This window comes from Crinia signifera, chromosome 2, assembly GCF_055691185.1.
Source record: "Crinia signifera chromosome 2, ASM5569118v1, whole genome shotgun sequence".
Lineage (NCBI taxonomy): Eukaryota > Metazoa > Chordata > Amphibia > Anura > Myobatrachidae > Crinia > Crinia signifera.
The window spans coordinates 3,748,788-3,772,247 of NC_139218.1; the positions used below are offsets into that span (position 1 = coordinate 3,748,788).

General features: G+C 56.2%; 1 protein-coding gene across 1 annotated transcript in view; it reads left to right on the forward strand.

Annotated features, from left to right (window-relative positions):
* LOC146057648 (uncharacterized) overlaps positions 1-20,274 on the forward strand; it is an 84,594-nt gene extending 64,320 nt beyond the window's left edge. Inside the window, exons 6-8 of the mRNA XM_083169130.1 lie at positions 18,935-18,984; positions 19,222-19,265; positions 19,919-20,274. Coding sequence (XP_083025256.1) covers positions 18,935-18,984; positions 19,222-19,265; positions 19,919-20,274 — 450 coding nt within the window. The remainder of the gene's footprint in view (positions 1-18,934; positions 18,985-19,221; positions 19,266-19,918) is intronic.
* Positions 20,275-23,460: the final 3,186 nt, after the last annotated feature.

A 23,460-nucleotide genomic window follows, 5' to 3' on the forward strand; every position in this document is an offset into this window, starting at 1 on the left:
CACGTGTGCCACCAGAGGCTGCCATCCCACCCCGCACACCCATCCGCTGCCCGTTATACACACGTGTGCCACCAGAGGCTGCCATCCCACCCCGCACACCCATCCGCTGCCCGTTATACACACGTGTGCCACCAGAGGCTGCCATCTCACCCCGCACACCCATCCGCTGCCCGTTATACACACATGTGCCACCAAAGGCTGCCATCCCACCCCGCACACCCATCCACTGCCCGTTATACACACGTGTGTCACCAGAGGCTGCCATCCCACCCCGCACACCCATCCGCTGCCCGTTATACACACGTGTGCCTCCAGAGGCTGCCATCTCACCCCGCACACCCATCCGCTGCCCGTTATACACACGTGTGCCACCAGAGGCTGCCATCCCACCCCGCACACCCATCCGCTGCCCGTTATACACACGTGTGCCACCAGAGGCTGCCATCCAACCCCGCACACCCATCCGCTGCCCGTTATACACACGTGTGCCACCAGAGGCTGCCATCTCACCCCGCACACCCATCCGCTGCCCGTTATACTCACATGTGCCACCAAAGGCTGCCATCCCACCCCGCACACCCATCCGCTGCCCGTTATACACACGAGTGCCACCAGAGGCTGAAATCCCACCCCGCACACCCATCCGCTGCCCGTTATACACACGTGTGCCACCAGAGACTGCCATCTCACCCCGCACACCCATCCGCTGCCCGTTATACACACGTGTGCCACCAGAGGCTGCCATCCCACCCCGCACACCCATCCGCTGCCCGTTATACACACGTGTGCCTCCAGAGGCTGCCATCTCACCCCGCACACCCACCCGCTGCCCGTTATACACACATGTGCCACCAGAGGCTGCCATCCCACCCCGCACACCCATCCACTGCCCGTTATACACACGTGTGCCACCAGAGGCTGCCATCCCACCCCGCACACCCATCCACTGCCCGTTATACACACGTGTGCCACCAGAGGCTGCCATCCCACCCCGCACACCCATCCACTGCCCGTTATACACACGTGTGCCACCAGAGGCTGCCATCCCACCCCGCACACCCATACGCTGCCCGTTATCATACACACGTGTGCCACCAGAGGCTGCCATCCCACCCCGCACACCCATCCGCTGCCCATTATCATACACACGTGTGCCACCAGAGGCTGCCATCCCACCCCGCACACCCACCCGCTGCCCGTTATACACACGTGTGCCACCAGAGGCTGCCATCTCACCCCGCACACCCATCCGCTGCCCGTTATACACACATGTGCCACCAAAGGCTGCCATCCCACCCCGCACACCCATCCGCTGCCCGTTATACACACGTGTGTCACCAGAGGCTGCCATCCCACCCCGCACACCCATCCGCTGCCCGTTATACACACGTGTGCCTCCAGAGGCTGCCATCTCACCCCGCACACCCATCCGCTGCCCGTTATACACACGTGTGCCACCAGAGACTGCCATCTCACCCCGCACACCCATCCGCTGCCCGTTATACACACGTGTGCCACCAGAGGCTGCCATCTCACCCCGCACACCCATCCGCTGCCCGTTATACACACGTGTGCCACCAGAGACTGCCATCTCACCCCGCACACCCATCCGCTGCCCGTTATACACACGTGTGCCACCAGAGGCTGCCATCCCACCCCGCACACCCATCCGCTGCCCGTTATACACACGTGTGCCTCCAGAGGCTGCCATCTCACCCCGCACACCCACCCGCTGCCCGTTATACACACATGTGCCACCAGAGGCTGCCATCCCACCCCGCACACCCATCCACTGCCCGTTATACACACGTGTGCCACCAGAGGCTGCCATCCCACCCCGCACACCCATACGCTGCCCGTTATCATACACACGTGTGCCACCAGAGGCTGCCATCCCACCCCGCACACCCATCCGCTGCCCATTATCTTACACACGTGTGCCACCAGAGGCTGCCATCCCACCCCGCACACCCATCCGCTGCCCGTTATACACACGTGTGCCACCAGAGGCTGCCATCTCACCCCGCACACCCATCCGCTGCCCGTTATACACACGTGTGCCACCAGAGGCTGCCATCCCACCCCGCACACCCATTCGCTGCCCGTTATACACACGTGTGCCACCAGAGACTGCCATCTCACCCCGCACACCCATCCGCTGCCCGTTATACACACGTGTGCCACCAGAGGCTGCCATCCCACCCCGCACACCCATCCGCTGCCCGTTATACACACGTGTGCCACCAGAGGCTGCCATCCCACCCCGCACACCCATCCGCTGCCCGTTATACACACATGTGCCACCAGAGGCTGCCATCTCACCCCGCACACCCATCCGCTGCCCGTTATACACACGTGTGCCACCAGAGGCTGCCATCCCACCCCGCACACCCATCCGCTGCCCGTTATACACACGTGTGCCACCAGAGGCTGCCATCCCACCCCGCACACCCATCCGCTGCCCGTTATACACACGTGTGCCACCAGAGGCTGCCATCCCACCCCGCACACCCATCCGCTGCCAGTTATACACACGTGTGCCTCCAGAGGCTGCCATCTCACCCCGCACACCCATCCGCTGCCCGTTATACACACGTGTGCCTCCAGAGGCTGCCATCTCACCCCGCACACCCATCCGCTGCCCGTTATACACACGTGTGCCACCAGAGGCTGCCATCCCACCCCGCACACTCATCCGCTGCCCATTATCATACACACGTGTGCCACCAGAGGCTGCCATCCCACCCCGCACACCCATCCGCTGCCCGTTATACACACGTGTGCCACCAGAGGCTGCCATCCCACCCCGCACACCCATCCGCTGCCCGTTATACACACGTGTGCCACCAGAGGCTGCCATCTCACCCCGCACACCCATCCGCTGCCCGTTATACACACATGTGCCACCAAAGGCTGCCATCCCACCCCGCACACCCATCCACTGCCCGTTATACACACGTGTGTCACCAGAGGCTGCCATCCCACCCCGCACACCCATCCGCTGCCCGTTATACACACGTGTGTCACCAGAGGCTGCCATCCCACCCCGCACACCCATCCGCTGCCCGTTATACACACGTGTGCCACCAGAGGCTGCCATCCCACCCCGCACACCCATCCGCTGCCCGTTATACACACGTGTGCCTCCAGAGGCTGCCATCTCACCCCGCACACCCATCCGCTGACCGTTATACACACGTGTGCCACCAGAGGCTGCCATCCCACCCCGCACACCCATCCGCTGCCCGTTATACACAGGTGTGCCACCAGAGGCTGCCATCCCACCCCGCACACCCATCCGCTGCCCGTTATACACACGTGTGCCACCAGAGGCTGCCATCTCACCCCGCACACCCATCCGCTGCCCGTTATACACACGTGTGCCTCCAGAGGCTGCCATCTCACCCCGCACACCCATCCGCTGCCCGTTATACACACGTGTGCCACCAGAGGCTGAAATCCCACCCCGCACACCCATCCGCTGCCTGTTATACACACGTGTGCCACCAGAGACTGCCATCTCACCCCGCACACCCATCCGCTGCCCGTTATACACACGTGTGCCACCAGAGGCTGCCATCCCACCCCGCACACCCATCCGCTGCCCGTTATACACACGTGTGCCTCCAGAGGCTGCCATCTCACCCCGCACACCCACCCGCTGCCCGTTATACACACATGTGCCACCAGAGGCTGCCATCCCACCCCACACACCCATCCACTGCCCGTTATATACACGTGTGCCACCAGAGGCTGCCATCCCACCCCGCACACCCATACGCTGCCCGTTATAATACACACGTGTGCCACCAGAGGCTGCCATCCCACCCCGCACACCCATCCGCTGCCCATTATCATACACACGTGTGCCACCAGAGGCTGCCATCCCACCCCGCACACCCATCCGCTGCCCGTTATACACACGTGTGCCACCAGAGGCTGCCATCTCACCCCGCACACCCATCTGCTGCCCGTTATACACACGTGTGCCATCAGAGGCTGCCATCCCACCCCGCACACCCATTCGCTGCCCGTTATACACACGTGTGCCACCAGAGACTGCCATCTCACCCCGCACACCCATCCGCTGCCCGTTATACACACGTGTGCCACCAGAGGCTGCCATCCCACCCCGCACACCCATCCGCTGCCCGTTATACACACGTATGCCACCAGAGGCTGCCATCCCACCCCGCACAGCCATCCGCTGCCCGTTATACACACGTGTGCCACCAGAGGCTGCCATCCCACCCCGCACACCCATCCGCTGCCCGTTATACACACGTGTGCCACCAGAGGCTGCCATCCCACCCCGCACACCCATCCGCTGCCCGTTATCATACACACGTGTGCCACCAGAGGCTGCCATCTCACCCCGCACACCCATCCGCTGCCCGTTATACACACGTGTGCCTCCAGAGGCTGCCATCTCACCCCGCACACCCATCCGCTGCCCGTTATACACACGTGTGCCACCAGAGGCTACCATCCCACCCCGCACACCCACCCGCTGCCCGTTATACACACATGTGCCACCAGAGGCTGCCATCCCACCCCGCACACCCAACCGCTGCCCGTTATACACACGTGTGCCACCAGAGGCTGCCATCCCACCCCGCACACCCATCCGCTGCCCGTTATACACATGTGTGCCACCAGAGGCTGCCATCTCACCCCGCACACCCATCCGCTGCCCGTTATACACACATGTGCCACCAGAGGCTGCCATCCCACCCCGCACACCCATACGCTGCCCGTTATCATACACACGTGTGCCACCAGAGGCTGCCATCCCACCCCGCACACCCATCCGCTGCCCGTTATACACACGTGTGCCACCAGAGGCTGCCATCTCACCCCGCACACCCATCCGCTGCCCGTTATACACACATGTGCCACCAGAGGCTGCCATCCCACCCCGGACACCCATCCGCTGCCCATTATCATACACACGTGTGCCACCAGAGGCTGCCATCCCACCCCGCACACTCATCCGCTGCCCGTTATACACACGTGTGCCACCAGAGGCTGCCATCCCACCCCGCACACCCATCCGCTGCCCGTTATACACACGTGTGCCTCCAGAGGCTGCCATCTCACCCCGCACACCCATCCGCTGCCCATTATACACACATTTGCCACCAGAGGCTGCCATCCCACCCCACACACCCATCCGCTGCCCGTTATACACACATGTGCCACCAGAGGCTGCCATCCCACCCCGCACACCCATCCGCTGCCCGTTATACACACGTGTGCCTTCAGAGGCTGCCATCTCACCCCGCACACCCATCCGCTGCCCATTATACACACATTTGCCACCAGAGGCTGCCATCCCACCCCGCACACCCATCCGCTGCCCGTTATACACACATGTGCCACCAGAGGCTGCCATCCCACCCCGCACACCCATCCGCTGCCTGTTATACACACGTGTGCCACCAGAGGGTGCCATCTCACCCCGCACAACCATCCGCTGCCCGTTATACACACGTGTGCCACCAGAGGCTGCCATCTCACCCCGCACACCCATCCGCTGCCCGTTATACACACATGTGCCACCAGAGGCTGCCATCCCACCCCGGACACCCATCCGCTGCCCATTATCATACACACGTGTGCCACCAGAGGCTGCCATCCCACCCCGCACACCCATCCGCTGCCCGTTATACACACGTGTGCCACCAGAGGCTGCCATGCCACCCCGCACACCCATCCGCTGCCCGTTATACACACGTGTGCCACCAGAGGCTGCCATCTCACCCCGCACACGCATCCGCTGCCCGTTATCATACACACGTGTGCCACCAGAGGCTGCCATCTCACCCCGCACACCCATCTGCTGCCCGTTATCATACACACGTGTGCCATCAGAGGCTGCCATCTCACCCCGCACACCCATCCGCTGCCCGTTATACACACGTGTGCCACCAGAGGCTGCCATCCCACCCCGCACACCCATCCGCTGCCCGTTATACACACGTGTGCCACCAGAGGCTGCCATCTCACCCCGCACACCCATCTGCTGCCCGTTATCATACACACGTGTGCCACCAGAGGCTGCCATCTCACCCCGCACACCCATCCGCTGCCCGTTATACACACGTGTGCCACCAGAGGCTGCCATCCCACCCCGCACACCCATCCGCTGCCCGTTATACACACATGTGCCACCAGAGGCTGCCATCCCACCCCGCACACCCATCCGCTGCCCGTTATCATACGCACGTGCGCCCTAAAGTTGCCCTGATAGTCTGCCCCAGAGGCCGCCTGTGTAAACCACATGGAGATCATTCCAGGCCCACCAGGAAGCAAGCAGGCATCAGGAATCTCACCTGTTTGCAGACATTCCAGCAGATGGATAAATAAGGATAGAGCAGCCCACACCCGTGACCACAGACAGCTGCCGCATACATAGCATCCTGCAGGACTGCATGCCAGGAATATCCAGAATGCCAACATCCCAATCACTGCAGGCCAGGAATACCTGGAATACTGCAGAGCCCAGTGTGTAGTAATGGGCACAGCTTGGCACTGTGACTGTCAGTAAGCTGCCCAATAAGGAGGCACGTGGTCTACCTCCGGGCACTGCTGGATTGGTACAAGTGGGTTATATTGGCATCCGGTACACAGCTGGATGTACACTGTCCATGTGCCAGGAAACGCCGCCAATAACCGGGAGGTGCGGACGCTGCAGTGCTGCAGATATACAGGGCCATATACGTCAGATGTCACATTGTATAGTGTGTACAGTACATGTCTGGGGGAACAAGGTTACTGGGCCTTATTACATACAACCACTTGGCCCATCTCGTCTGCCCCTTTATTCTGGTCCACAGGCAGCACTGTGACACCGGCTGTCCCCTCCCCCCGCGCTCGCCGAGTTCCCCGCACGCATGGGAATGGATTTGTACAGCGCTCACAGACTCTGGTGTTTTACGTTTGTGTATGCCCAGTGCATGAAGCGGGCCACTTACATCCGCTGCCGTCAGCTGCCTGTCCCCCGCCGTCATGGGCAAGTAACCATGGGAACGCCCAAGAATTGCTGGGCCTTTCTCATGTGGGCGACCTCTCGCTGCTGCCCCATGCCCCCACCCACACCATACCTCCCAACATTTGTAGTCACTGGGCCGGGACGAGGTGCGCGCCAAAGGCGGGCGGCAAATTTGTGGGGGTGTGGTCTATACTCTCGGCACTGACACAAGGCCACGCCCCTGTTTTTCGCTGCAGTTGGGGCATGCCCAGCCCCCCACTGGCGGGACACTGCCAGTGGTGGGAGGGACGCGGGAATGTCTCAAAATATCGGGACGTTCCCACGATAAGCGGGACAGTTGGGAGGTATGCCACACACACAGGCTGGCAAATAAGCAATTCACCGTGCCCGCTCGCACCAAACAGCTGCCTTATGTGAATATTGCAGATTCCCCCAGTGTGTGCATAGCCCAGGACTTACTCAGCGGCTGTGATAGAATCAGGCTGATCGGGGGCGGAGCTGACATCACATGACTTCCCCTCACACACCTGACCACGCCTGCGTATTCCCTGACACTCCCAGATAACAGCCGCTCACCATGTAATGATTCCCCAGTGTGTGCAGTCTGTGTGTAGCCCAGGACTTACTCAGCGGCTGTAATTGAATCAGGCTGATCGGGGGCGGAGCTGACATCACATGACTTCCCCTCACACACCTGGCCACACCTGCGTATTCCCTGACACTCCCAGATAACAGCCGCTCACCATGTAATGATTCCCCAGTGTGTGCAGTGTGTGCGTAGCCCAGGACTTACTCAGCAGCTGTGATAGAATCAGGCTGATCGGGGGCGGAGCTGACGTCACATGACTTCCCCTCACACACCTGGCCACGCCTGCGTATTACCTGACACTCCCAGATAACAGCCGTATTCCTCAGTGTGTGCAGTGTGTGCGTAGCCCAGGACTTACTCAGCGGCTGTGATAGAATCAGGCTGATCGGGGGCGGAGCTGACGTCACATGACTTCCCCTCACACACCTGGCCACACCTGCGTATTCCCTGACACTCCCAGATAACAGCCGCTCACCATGTAATGATTCCCCAGTGTGTGCAGTCTGTGTGTAGCCCAGGACTTACTCAGCGGCTGTGATAGAATCAGGATGATCGGGGGGTGGAGCTGACGTCACATGACTTCCCCTGACACACCTGGCCACGCCTGCGTATTCCCTGACACTCCCAGATATCAGCCGCTCCCCGTGTAATGATTCCCCAGTGTGTGCAGTGTGTGCGTAGCCCAGGACTTACTCAGCGGCTGTGATAGAATCAGGCTGATCGGGGGCGGAGCTGACATCACATGACTTCCCCTCACACACCTGGCCACACCTGCGTATTCCCTGACACTCCCAGATAACAGCCGCTCACCATGTAATGATTCCCCAGTGTGTGCAGTGTGTGCGTAGCCCAGGACTTACTCAGCAGCTGTGATAGAATCAGGCTGATGGGGGGCGGAGCTGACATCACATGACTTCCCCTCACACACCTGGCCCCGCCTGCATATTACCTGACACTCCCAGATAACAGCCGCTCACCATGTAATGATTTCCCAGTGTGTGCAGTGTGTGCGTAGCCCAGGACTTACTCAGCAGCTGTGATAGAATCAGGCTGATCGGGGGCGGAGCTGAGATCACATGACTTCCCCTCATACACCTGGCCACACCTTCATTATCCCTGACACTCCCAGATAACAGCCGCTCACCATGTAATGATTCCCCAGTGTGTGCAGTCTGTGCGTAGCGCAGGAAATACTCAGCGGCTGTGATAGAATCAGGCTGATCGGGGGCGGAGCTGACATCACATGACTTCCCCTCACACACCTGGCCCCGCCTGCATATTACCTGACACTCCCAGATAACAGCCGCTCACCATGTAATGATTCCCCAGTGTGTGCAGTCTGTGTGTAGCCCAGGACTTACTCAGCGGCTGTGATAGAATCAGGATGATCGGGGGGTGGAGCTGACGTCACATGACTTCCCCTGACACACCTGGCCACGCCTGCGTATTCCCTGACACTCCCAGATATCAGCCGCTCCCCGTGTAATGATTCCCCAGTGTGTGCAGTGTGTGCGTAGCCCAGGACTTACTCAGCGGCTGTGATAGAATCAGGCTGATCGGGGGCGGAGCTGACATCACATGACTTCCCCTCACACACCTGGCCACACCTGCGTATTCCCTGACACTCCCAGATAACAGCCGCTCACCATGTAATGATTCCCCAGTGTGTGCAGTGTGTGCGTAGCCCAGGACTTACTCAGCAGCTGTGATAGAATCAGGCTGATCGGGGGCGGAGCTGACATCACATGACTTCCCCTCACACACCTGGCCCCGCCTGCATATTACCTGACACTCCCAGATAACAGCCGCTCACCATGTAATGATTCCCCAGTGTGTGCAGTGTGTGCGTAGCCCAGGACTTACTCAGCAGCTGTGATAGAATCAGGCTGATCGGGGGCGGAGCTGAGATCACATGACTTCCCCTCATACACCTGGCCACACCTTCATTATCCCTGACACTCCCAGATAACAGCCGCTCACCATGTAATGATTCCCCAGTGTGTGCAGTCTGTGCGTAGCGCAGGAATTACTCAGCGGCTGTGATAGAATCAGGCTGATCGGGGGCGGAGCTGACATCACATGACTTCCCCTCACACACCTGGCCCCGCCTGCATATTACCTGACACTCCCAGATAACAGCCGCTCACCATGTAATGATTCCCCAGTGTGTGCAGTGTGTGTGTAGCCCAGGACTTACTCAGTGGCTGTGATAGGATCAGGCTGATCGGGGGCGGAGCTGACGTCACATGACTTCGCCTCACACACCTGGCCACGCCTGCGTATTACCTGACACTCCCAGATAACAGCCGCTCACCATGTAATGATTCCCCAGTGTGTGCAGTGTGTGCGTAGCCCAGAACTTACTCAGCAGCTGTGATAGAATCAGGCTGATCGGGGGCGGAGCTGACATCACATGACTTCCCCTCACACACCTGGCCCCGCCTGCATATTACCTGACACTCCCAGATAACAGCCGCTCACCATGTAATGATTCCCCAGTGTGTGCAGTGTGTGCGTAGCCCAGGACTTACTCAGCAGCTGTGATAGAATCAGGCTGATCGGGGGCGGAGCTGAGATCACATGACTTCCCCTCATACACCTGGCCACACCTTCATTATCCCTGACACTCCCAGATAACAGCCGCTCACCATGTAATGATTCCCCAGTGTGTGCAGTCTGTGCGTAGCGCAGGAATTACTCAGCGGCTGTGAAAGAATCAGGCTGATCGGGGGCGGAGCTGACATCACATGACTTCCCCTCACACACCTGACCACGCCTGCGTATTCCCTGACACTCCCAGATAACAGCCGCTCACATGTAATGATTCCCCAGTGTGTGCAGTCTGTGTGTAGCCCAGGACTTACTCAGCGGCTGTGATAGAATCAGGATGATCGGGGGGTGGAGCTGACGTCACATGACTTCCCCTGACACACCTGGCCACGCCTGCGTATTCCCTGACACTCCCAGATATCAGCCGCTCCCTGTGTAATGATTCCCCAGTGTGTGCAGTGTGTGCGTAGCCCAGGACTTACTCAGCGGCTGTGATAGAATCAGGCTGATCGGGGGCGGAGCTGACATCACATGACTTCCCCTCACACACCTGGCCACACCTGCGTATTCCCTGACACTCCCAGATAACAGCCGCTCACCATGTAATGATTCCCCAGTGTGTGCAGTGTGTGCGTAGCCCAGGACTTACTCAGCAGCTGTGATAGAATCAGGCTGATCGGGGGCGGAGCTGACATCACATGACTTCCCCTCACACACCTGGCCCCGCCTGCATATTACCTGACACTCCCAGATAACAGCCGCTCACCATGTAATGATTCCCCAGTGTGTGCAGTGTGTGCGTAGCCCAGGACTTACTCAGCAGCTGTGATAGAATCAGGCTGATCGGGGGCGGAGCTGAGATCACATGACTTCCCCTCATACACCTGGCCACACCTTCATTATCCCTGACACTCCCAGATAACAGCCGCTCACCATGTAATGATTCCCCAGTGTGTGCAGTCTGTGCGTAGCGCAGGAATTACTCAGCGGCTGTGATAGAATCAGGCTGATCGGGGGCGGAGCTGACATCACATGACTTCCCCTCACACACCTGGCCCCGCCTGCATATTACCTGACACTCCCAGATAACAGCCGCTCACCATGTAATGATTCCCCAGTGTGTGCAGTGTGTGTGTAGCCCAGGACTTACTCAGTGGCTGTGATAGGATCAGGCTGATCGGGGGCGGAGCTGACGTCACATGACTTCGCCTCACACACCTGGCCACGCCTGCGTATTACCTGACACTCCCAGATAACAGCCGCTCACCATGTAATGATTCCCCAGTGTGTACAGTGTGTGCGTAGCCCAGAACTTACTCAGCGGCTGTGATAGAATCAGGCAGATCGGGGGCGGAGCTGACATCACATGACTTCCCCTCACACACCTGGCCACGCCTGCGTATTCCCTGACACTCCCAGATAACAGCCGCTCACCATGTAATGATTCCCCAGTGTGTGCAGTGTGTGTGTAGCCCAGGACTTACTCAGCGGCTGTGATAGAATCAGGCTGATCGGAGGCGGAGCTGACATCACATGACTTCCACTCACACACCTGGCCACACCTTCATTATCCCTGACACTCCCAGATAACAGCCGCTCACCATGTAATGATTCCCCAGTGTGTGCAGTCTGTGCGCAGCGCAGGAATTACTCAGCGGCTGTGATAGAATCAGGCTGATCGGGGGCGGAGCTGACATCACATGACTTCCCCTCACACACCTGGCCCCGCCTGCATATTACCTGACACTCCCAGATAACAGCCGCTCACCATGTAATGATTCCCCAGTGTGTGCAGTGTGTGTGTAGCCCAGGACTTACTCAGTGGCTGTGATAGGATCAGGCTGATCGGGGGCGGAGCTGACGTCACATGACTTCGCCTCACACACCTGGCCACGCCTGCGTATTACCTGACACTCCCAGATAACAGCCGCTCACCATGTAATGATTCCCCAGTGTGTGCAGTGTGTGCGTAGCCCAGAACTTACTCAGCGGCTGTGATAGAATCAGGCAGATCGGGGGCGGAGCTGACATCACATGACTTCCCCTCACACACCTGGCCACGCCTGCGTATTCCCTGACACTCCCAGATAACAGCCGCTCACCATGTAATGATTCCCCAGTGTGTGCAGTGTGTGCGTAGCCCAGGACTTACTCAGCGGCTGTGACAGAATCAGGCTGATCGGGGGCGGAGCTGACATCACATGACTTCCCCTCACACACCTGGCCACGTCTGCGTATTACCTGACACTCCCAGATAACAGCCGCTCACCATATAATGATTCCCCAGTGTGTGCAGTGTGTGTGTAGCGCAGGAATTACTCAGCGGCTGTGATAGAATCAGGCTGATCGGGGGCGGAGCTGACATCACATGACTTCCCCTCACACACCTGGCCCCGCCTGCATATTACCTGACACTCCCAGATAACAGCCGCTCACCATGTAATGATTCCCCAGTGTGTGCAGTGTGTGCGTAGCCCAGGACTTACTCAGCTGCTGTGATAGAATCAGGCTGATCGGGGGCGGAGCTGACATCACATGACTTCCCCTCACACACCTGGCCACACCTGCGTATTCCCTGACACTCCCAGATAACAGCCGCTCACCATGTAATGATTCCCCAGTGTGTGCAGTGTGTGCGTAGCCCAGGACTTACTCAGCAGCTGTGATAGAATCAGGCTGATCGGGGGCGGAGCTGACGTCACATGACTTCCCCTCACACACCTGGCCACGCCTGCGTATTACCTGACACTCCCAGATAACAGCCGTATTCCTCAGTGTGTGCAGTGTGTGCGTAGCCCAGGACTTACTCAGCGGCTGTGATAGAATCAGGCTGATCGGGGGCGGAGCTGACGTCACATGACTTCCCCTCACACACCTGGCCACACCTGCGTATTCCCTGACACTCCCAGATAACAGCCGCTCACCATGTAATGATTCCCCAGTGTGTGCAGTCTGTGTGTAGCCCAGGACTTACTCAGCGGCTGTGATAGAATCAGGATGATCGGGGGGTGGAGCTGACGTCACATGACTTCCCCTGACACACCTGGCCACGCCTGCGTATTCCCTGACACTCCCAAATATCAGCCGCTCCCCGTGTAATGATTCCCCAGTGTGTGCAGTGTGTGCGTAGCCCAGGACTTACTCAGCGGCTGTGATAGAATCAGGCTGATCGGGGGCGGAGCTGACATCACATGACTTCCCCTCACACACCTGGCCACACCTGCGTATTCCCTGACACTCCCAGATAACAGCCGCTCACCATGTAATGATTCCCCAGTGTGTGCAGTGTGTGCGTAGCCCAGGACTTACTCAGCAGCTGTGATAGAATCAGGCTGATCGGGGGCGGAGCTGACATCACATGACTTCCCCTCACACACCTGGCCCCGCCTGCATATTACCTGACACTCCCAGATAACAGCCGCTCACCATGTAATGATTTCCCAGTGTGTGCAGTGTGTGCGTAGCCCAGGACTTACTCAGCAGCTGTGATAGAATCAGGCTGATCGGGGGCGGAGCTGAGATCACATGACTTCCCCTCATACACCTGGCCACACCTTCATTATCCCTGACACTCCCAGATAACAGCCGCTCACCATGTAATGATTCCCCAGTGTGTGCAGTCTGTGCGTAGCGCAGGAATTACTCAGCGGCTGTGATAGAATCAGGCTGATCGGGGGCGGAGCTGACATCACATGACTTCCCCTCACACACCTGGCCCCGCCTGCATATTACCTGACACTCCCAGATAACAGCCGCTCACCATGTAATGATTCCCCAGTGTGTGCAGTCTGTGTGTAGCCCAGGACTTACTCAGCGGCTGTGATAGAATCAGGATGATCGGGGGGTGGAGCTGACGTCACATGACTTCCCCTGACACACCTGGCCACGCCTGCGTATTCCCTGACACTCCCAGATATCAGCCGCTCCCCGTGTAATGATTCCCCAGTGTGTGCAGTGTGTGCGTAGCCCAGGACTTACTCAGCGGCTGTGATAGAATCAGGCTGATCGGGGGCGGAGCTGACATCACATGACTTCCCCTCACACACCTGGCCACACCTGCGTATTCCCTGACACTCCCAGATAACAGCCGCTCACCATGTAATGATTCCCCAGTGTGTGCAGTGTGTGCGTAGCCCAGGACTTACTCAGCAGCTGTGATAGAATCAGGCTGATCGGGGGCGGAGCTGACATCACATGACTTCCCCTCACACACCTGGCCCCGCCTGCATATTACCTGACACTCCCAGATAACAGCCGCTCACCATGTAATGATTCCCCAGTGTGTGCAGTGTGTGCGTAGCCCAGGACTTACTCAGCAGCTGTGATAGAATCAGGCTGATCGGGGGCGGAGCTGAGATCACATGACTTCCCCTCATACACCTGGCCACACCTTCATTATCCCTGACACTCCCAGATAACAGCCGCTCACCATGTAATGATTCCCCAGTGTGTGCAGTCTGTACGTAGCGCAGGAATTACTCAGCGGCTGTGATAGAATCAGGCTGATCGGGGGCGGAGCTGACATCACATGACTTCCCCTCACACACCTGGCCCCGCCTGCATATTACCTGACACTCCCAGATAACAGCCGCTCACCATGTAATGATTCCCCAGTGTGTGCAGTGTGTGTGTAGCCCAGGACTTACTCAGTGGCTGTGATAGGATCAGGCTGATCGGGGGCGGAGCTGACGTCACATGACTTCGCCTCACACACCTGGCCACGCCTGCGTATTACCTGACACTCCCAGATAACAGCCGCTCACCATGTAATGATTCCCCAGTGTGTGCAGTGTGTGCGCAGCCCAGAACTTACTCAGCAGCTGTGATAGAATCAGGCTGATCGGGGGCGGAGCTGACATCACATGACTTCCCCTCACACACCTGGCCCCGCCTGCATATTACCTGACACTCCCAGATATCAGCCGCTCCCTGTGTAATGATTCCCCAGTGTGTGCAGTGTGTGCGTAGCCCAGGACTTACTCAGCGGCTGTGATAGAATCAGGCTGATCGGGGGCGGAGCTGACATCACATGACTTCCCCTCACACACCTGGCCACACCTGCGTATTCCCTGACACTCCCAGATAACAGCCGCTCACCATGTAATGATTCCCCAGTGTGTGCAGTGTGTGCGTAGCCCAGGACTTACTCAGCAGCTGTGATAGAATCAGGCTGATCGGGGGCGGAGCTGACATCACATGACTTCTTCTCACACACCTGGCCCCGCCTGCATATTACCTGACACTCCCAGATAACAGCCACTCACCATGTAATGATTCCCAAGTGTGTGCAGTGTGTGCGTAGCCCAGGACTTACTCAGCGGCTGTGATAGAATCAGGCTGATCGGGGGCGGAGCTGAGATCACATGACTTCCCCTCATACACCTGGCCACACCTTCATTATCCCTGACACTCCCAGATAACAGCCGCTCACCATGTAATGATTCCCCAGTGTGTGCAGTCTGTGCGTAGCGCAGGAATTACTCAGCGGCTGTGATAGAATCAGGCTGATCGGGGGCGGAGCTGACATCACATGACTTCCCCTCACACACCTGGCCCCGCCTGCATATTACCTGACACTCCCAGATAACAGCCGCTCACCATGTAATGATTCCCCAGTGTGTGCAGTGTGTGTGTAGCCCAGGACTTACTCAGTGGCTGTGATAGGATCAGGCTGATCGGGGGCGGAGCTGACGTCACATGACTTCGCCTCACACACCTGGCCACGCCTGCGTATTACCTGACACTCCCAGATAACAGCCGCTCACCATGTAATGATTCCCCAGTGTGTACAGTGTGTGCGTAGCCCAGAACTTACTCAGCGGCTGTGATAGAATCAGGCAGATCGGGGGCGGAGCTGACATCACATGACTTCCCCTCACACACCTGGCCACGCCTGCGTATTCCCTGACACTCCCAGATAACAGACGCTCACCATGTAATGATTCCCCAGTGTGTGCAGTGTGTGTGTAGCCCAGGACTTACTCAGCGGCTGTGATAGAATCAGGCTGATCGGGGGCGGAGCTGACATCACATGACTTCCCCTCACACACCTGGCCACACCTTCATTATCCCTGACACTCCCAGATAACAGCCGCTCACCATGTAATGATTCCCCAGTGTGTGCAGTCTGTGCGCAGCGCAGGAATTACTCAGCGGCTGTGATAGAATCAGGCTGATCGGGGGCGGAGCTGACATCACATGACTTCCCCTCACACACCTGGCCCCGCCTGCATATTACCTGACACTCCCAGATAACAGCCGCTCACCATGTAATGATTCCCCAGTGTGTGCAGTGTGTGTGTAGCCCAGGACTTACTCAGTGGCTGTGATAGGATCAGGCTGATCGGGGGCGGAGCTGACGTCACATGACTTCGCCTCACACACCTGGCCACGCCTGCGTATTACCTGACACTCCCAGATAACAGCCGCTCACCATGTAATGATTCCCCAGTGTGTGCAGTGTGTGCGTAGCCCAGAACTTACTCAGCGGCTGTGATAGAATCAGGCAGATCGGGGGCGGAGCTGACATCACATGACTTCCCCTCACACACCTGGCCACGCCTGCGTATTCCCTGACACTCCCAGATAACAGCCGCTCACCATGTAATGATTCCCCAGTGTGTGCAGTGTGTGCGTAGCCCAGGACTTACTCAGCGGCTGTGACAGAATCAGGCTGATCGGGGGCGGAGCTGACATCACATGACTTCCCCTCACACACCTGGCCACGTCTGCGTATTACCTGACACTCCCAGATAACAGCCGCTCACCATGTAATGATTCCCCAGTGTGTGCAGTGTGTGTGTAGCGCAGGAATTACTCAGCGGCTGTGATAGAATCAGGCTGATCGGGGGCGGAGCTGACATCACATGACTTCCCCTCACACACCTGGCCCCGCCTGCATATTACCTGACACTCCCAGATAACAGCCGCTCACCATGTAATGATTCCCCAGTGTGTGCAGTGTGTGCAGCCCAGGACTTACTCAGCGGCTGTGATAGAATCAGGCTGATCGGGGGCGGAGCTGATGTCACATGACTTCCCCTCACACACCTGGCCACACCTGCGTATTCTCTGACACTCCCAGATAACAGCCGCTCACCATGTAATGATTCCCCAGTGTGTGCAGTGTGTGTGTAGCCCAGGACTTACTCAGCGGCTGTGATAGAATCAGGCTGATCGGGGGTGGAGCTGACATCACATGACTTCCCCTCACACACCTGGCCACGCCTGCGTATTACCTGACACTCCCAGATAACAGCCGCTCACCATGTAATGATTCCCCAGTGTGTGCAGTCTGTGCGTAGCCCAGGACTTACTCAGCGGCTGTGATAGAATCAGGCTGATCGGGGGCGGAGCTGATGTCACATGACTTCCCCTCACACACCTGGCCACGCCTGCGTATTACCTGACACTCCCAGATAACAGCCGCTCACCATGTAATGATTCCCCAGTGTGTGCAGTCTGTGTGTAGCCCAGGAATTACTCAGCAGCTGTGATAGAATCAGGCTGATCGGGGGCGGAGCTGACATCAAATGACTTCCCCTCACACACCTGGCCACGCCTGCGTATTACCTGACACTCCCAGATAACAGCCGCTCACCATGTAATGATTCCCCAGTGTGTGCAGTGTGTGCGTAGCCCAGGACTTACTCAGCAGCTGTGATAGGGTCAGGCTGATCGGGGGCGGAGCTGACATCACATGACTTCCCCTCACACACCTGGCCACACCTGCATATTACCTGACACTCCCAGATAACAGCCGCTCACCATGTAATGATTCCCCAGTGTGTGCAGTGTGTGTGTAGTCCAGGACTTACTCAGCGGCTGTGATAGAATCAGGCTGATCGGGGGCGGAGCTGATGTCACATGACTTCCCCTCATACACCTGGCCACGCCTGCGTATCACCTGACACTCCCAGATAACAGCTGCTCACCATGTAATGATTCCCCAGTGTGTGCAGTCTGTGCATAGCCCAGGACTTACTCAGCGGCTGTGATAGAATCAGGCTGATCGGGGGCGGAGCTGATGTCACATGACTTCCCCTCATACACCTGGCCACGCCTGTGTATTACCTGACACTCCCAGATAACAGCCGCTCACCATGTAATGATTCCCCAGTGTGTGCAGTCTGTGCGTAGCCCAGGACTTACTCAGCGGCTGTGATAGAATCAGGCTGATCGGGGGCGGAGCTGATGTCACATGACCTCCCCTCACACACCTGGCCACGCCTGCGTATTCCCTGACACTCCCAGATAACAGCCGCTCACCATGTAATGATTCCCCAGTGTGTGCAGTGTGTGCGTAGCCCAGGACTTACTCAGCGGCTGTGATAGAATCAGGCTGATCGGGGGCGGAGCTGAGATCACATGACTTCCCCTCATACACCTGGCCACACCTTCATTATCCCTGACACTCCCAGATAACAGCCGCTCACCATGTAATGATTCCCCAGTGTGTGCAGTGTGTGCGTAGCCCAGGACTTAGTGGGTGCGATAGAATCAGGCTGATCGGGGACGGAGCTGGCATCACATGACTTCCCCTCACAAGTTTGGGCAAGCCTGCGTTTTCACTGACACTCCTAGAAAATGGACGGTTGCTGCCCCCAAACACCGTCTTCCTGTCAATCAACTTGCGAATGACCAGCAATCAAAATAGACACTGGATGTATGCATGCACATTTGATCAATATTTGCAGCCCAGCGATCAGGTCTGAATGACCCCATCCATAGTCAGGTGTATGATTAACCAATCAGGCGTCATTTCCATGTGTGCGTTGGAACACCTTCATTAACTGAAACAGAAACAGCTGCGTAACTACTGGGTACGGAACAGCCGAACAGCGCTGCACAGGTGAGTTGGTGGAAGATAATACACATGGCAATACTGAGATACAAGGGGGGTTTCACTAACATCTACGAATACGTCCGATGCCGAATACGACTGCATACGACCGGCATCGCCCATGTTCTGGGATATACGACTTGTAAGCAGATTTAGTAATGTACCTTATGTAGGGGATTCATATTTCCCGATGGCGTAGGCAGTCGTATTGTTTGCTATTTGTATTCAGTTTCTTTTCTTCCACAGGTTCCCGTACTGGAGAAGGGGACCGGCCAGCCGTGGACCAATAGGTGAGTATAGTGTCAATGTTTTTAATAAACTTATACTTTTCTTATGTATGTGTGTATTATTTAACTATGTGCTATGTTGTAGAACTACAACGACCAGCGGGCCATTAATACCGGTGATTAATAGCGGTGCAGGCTTGCTGGGAATTGTAGTTCTACAACTTACCACAATAGTTTAACTCTTTATTTACACCAAATCTATCAGCACGGTGCCCACCACCCTGGGACACTGGGGACAGCCCTAGGCTTCAGCCCGGGCTGGGGTAATTCTGAAAGGGGGGCCCCCTCAATGGGGGTCCCCACTCCCCTGGGGTCCCTGCCCTGCCTGATCAGCCACAGGGTGAATGCTTTGGCCGGGGGAACTAATTTAAAGTTTCCCCCGGCTGTGACATTACCCTGCTGGCTGTTTTGGCCTGCTGTTGGTTTTTAAAATACGGGCAACCTCTATTCATTTTGTCCCCTGTATTTTGGGAATCAGGACCGGCCCTTGAGACTGGTGCTGGTTTTAGAAATTTTGGGGACCCCTATTTGGTTTGAACCCTGAATTTCTAAAACCAGTACCTGCTCTTTGAGCCTGGTGCTGGTAATTGTTGGGCGGGGAGGACCACATGTCGGGTTTTGTAATTATTTATTTTATCTATTCATAAACTTTGAAGGCTGCATTAATCTGAGTGATCTGACTGATCTGATTGATCGCACTGATATGATGGATCTGATTGATTGGACAGATCTGACCGATCAGATTGACCGGACTGATCTGACGGATCTGATGGATTGTACTGATCGGACTGACATGACGGATCTGATTGATCGGACTGATATGACGGATCTGATTGATTGGACTGATATGACGGATCAGATTGATCGGACTGATATGCTGGATCAGATTGCTCGGACTGATATGACGGATCAGATTGAACGGACTGATATGACAGATCAGATTGGTCGGACTGATATGACGGATCACATTGATCGGACTGTTATGACGGACTGTTATGACGGATCACATTGATCTGATAGATCTGATGGATTTGATTGATCGGAATATGACTGATCCGTGCAGGCTTCTGCCAAATACAGCTGGAATATGAGGAGTATTTTCAGGTCAATTAACGGCCGTATGCATTCGTATTCCTGAATAAGAATACGAATACGTCTGTCAAAAGAGTACGAATGGCCTTTGTAAATTCGGAAGTATGAATTAATGGCCAGTAACGGCTATGAATATGCCTTTTCATAGCCATTTGGCTGTTAGTAAATTTCCCCCATATGTAGTAATACTGCATCAGCAAGGTCTCTCCCAGGCAAAGATATCACAGCAGACCGGGGTTTCAAGTAATGAGCAACATTGAGGACCATAGACATAGTGGTCAACCAAGGAAACTTAGTGCATCAGATGAATGACACATGATACTTTCAGACACCAGTGGGACCCAGGTACCATCTACAGTCAGGTCAGAATGGAAGGATTGAGACCAACAAGTCCTACCTTCACTGGAGAAAGGCCAAGTGACTGATCATTTAATGTTGGGTAGGAGAATTGCAGCCAGTTAGTGCTGGGTAGGAGAATTGCAGCCAGTCAGTGCTGGGTAGGAGAATCGTAGTCAGTGCTGGGTAGGAGAATCGTAGTCAGTCAGTGCTGGGTAGGAGAATCGTAGTCAATGCTGGGTAGGAGAATCGTAGCCAGTCAGTGCTGGGTAGGAGAATCGTAGTCAGTCAGTGCTGGGTAGGAGAATCGTAGTCAGTCAGTGCTGGGTATGAGAATCGTAGTCAGTCAGTGCTGGGTAGGAGAATCGTAGTCAGTGCTGGGTAGGAGAATCGTAGTCAGTGCTGGGTAGGAGAATCATAGTCAGTCAGTGCTGGGTAGGAGAATCATAGTCAGTCAGTGCTGGGTAGGAGAATCGTAGTCAGTCAGTGCTGGGTAGGAGAATCGTAGTCAGTCAGTGCTGGGTAGGAGAATCGTAGTCAGTCAGTGCTGGGTAGGAGAATCATAGTCAGTCAGTGCTGGGTATGAGAATCACAGCCAGTCAGTGCTGGGTAGGAGAATCGCAGCCAGTCAGTGCTGGGTAGGAGAATCGTAGTCAGTGATGGGTAGGAGAATCGTAGTCAATGCTGGGTAGGAGAATCGTAGCCAGTCAGTGCTGGGTAGGAGAATCGTAGTCAGTCAGGGCTGGGTAGGAGAATCGTAGTCAGTGATGGGTAGGAGAATCGTAGTCAATGCTGGGTAGGAGAATCGTAGCCAGTCAGTGCTGGGTAGGAGAATCGTAGTCAGTCAGTGCTGGGTAGGAGAATCGTAGTCAGTCAGTGCTGGGTAGGAGAATCGTAGTCAGTCAGTGCTGGGTAGGAGAATTGTAGTCAGTGCTGGGTAGGAGAATCGTAGTCAGTGCTGGGTAGGAGAATCGTAGTCAGTGCTGGGTAGGAGAATCGTAGTCAGTCAGTGCTGGGTAGGAGAATCGTAGTCAGTCAGTGCTGGGTATGAGAATCGTAGTCAGTCAGTGCTGGGTATGATAATCGTAGTCAGTCAGTGCTGGGTATGAGAATCGTAGTCAGTCAGTGCTGGGTAGGAGAATCGCAGCCAGTCAGTGCTGGGTAGGAGAATCGTAGTCAGTGCTGGGTAGGAGAATCGTAGTCAGTGCTGGGTAGGAGAATCGTAGTCAGTCAGTGCTGGGTATGATAATCGTAGTCAGTCAGTGCTGGGTAGGAGAATCGTAGTCAGTCAGTGCTGGGTATGAGAATCGTAGTCAGTCAGTGCTGGGTAGGAGAATCGTAGTCAGTGCTGGGTAGGAGAATCGTAGTCAGTGCTGGGTAGGAGAATCATAGTCAGTCAGTGCTGGGTAGGAGAATTGTAGTCAGTCAGTGCTGGGTAGGAGAATCGTAGTCAGTCAGTGCTGGGTAGGAGAATCGTAGTCAGTCAGTGCTGGGTAGGAGAATTGTAGTCAGTCAGTGCTGGGTAGGAGAATCGTAGTCAGTCAGTGCTGGGTATGAGAATCGTAGTCAGTCAGTGCTGGGTAGGAGAATTGTAGTCAGTGCTGGGTAGGAGAATCGCAGCCAGTCAGTGCTGGGTAGGAGAATCGTAGTCAGTGATGGGTAGGAGAATCGTAGTCAATGCTGGGTAGGAGAATCGTAGTCAGTCAGTGCTGGGTAGGAGAATTGTAGTCATTGCTGGGTAGGAGAATCGTAGTCAGTGCTGGGTAGGAGAATCGTAGTCAGTCAGTGCTGGGTAGGAGAATTGTAGTCAGTCAGTGCTGGGTAGGAGAATCGTAGTCAGTCAGTGCTGGGTATGAGAATCGTAGTCAGTCAGTGCTGGGTAGGAGAATTGTAGTCAGTGCTGGGTAGGAGAATCGCAGCCAGTCAGTGCTGGGTAGGAGAATCGTAGTCAGTGCTGGGTAGGAGAATCGTAGTCAATGCTGGGTAGGAGAATCGTAGCCAGTCAGTGCTGGGTAGGAGATTCGTAGTCAGTCAGTGCTGGGTAGGAGAATCGTAGTCAGTCAGTGCTGGGTAGGAGAATCGTAGTCAGTCAGTGCTGGGTATGAGAATCGTAGTCAGTCAGTGCTGGGTAGGAGAATTGTAGTCAGTGCTGGGTAGGAGAATCGCAGCCAGTCAGTGCTGGGTAGGAGAATCGTAGTCAGTGATGGGTAGGAGAATCGTAGTCAATGCTGGGTAGGAGAATCGTAGTCAGTCAGTGCTGGGTAGGAGAATCGTAGTCAGTGCTGGGTAGGAGAATCGTAGTCAGTGCTGGGTAGGAGAATCGTAGTCAGTCAGTGCTGGGTAGGAGAATTGTAGTCAGTCAGTGCTGGGTAGGAGAATCGTAGTCAGTCAGTGCTGGGTATGAGAATCGTAGTCAGTCAGTGCTGGGTAGGAGAATTGTAGTCAGTGCTGGGTAGGAGAATCGCAGCCAGTCAGTGCTGGGTAGGAGAATCGTAGTCAGTGATGGGTAGGAGAATCGTAGTCAATGCTGGGTAGGAGAATCGTAGCCAGTCAGTGCTGGGTAGGAGATTCGTAGTCAGTCAGTGCTGGGTAGGAGAATCGTAGTCAGTCAGTGCTGGGTAGGAGAATCGTAGTCAGTCAGTGCTGGGTATGAGAATCGTAGTCAGTCAGTGCTGGGTAGGAGAATCGTAGTCAGTGCTGGGTAGGAGAATCGTAGTCAGTGCTGGGTAGGAGAATCGTAGTCAGTCAGTGCTGGGTAGGAGAATCGTAG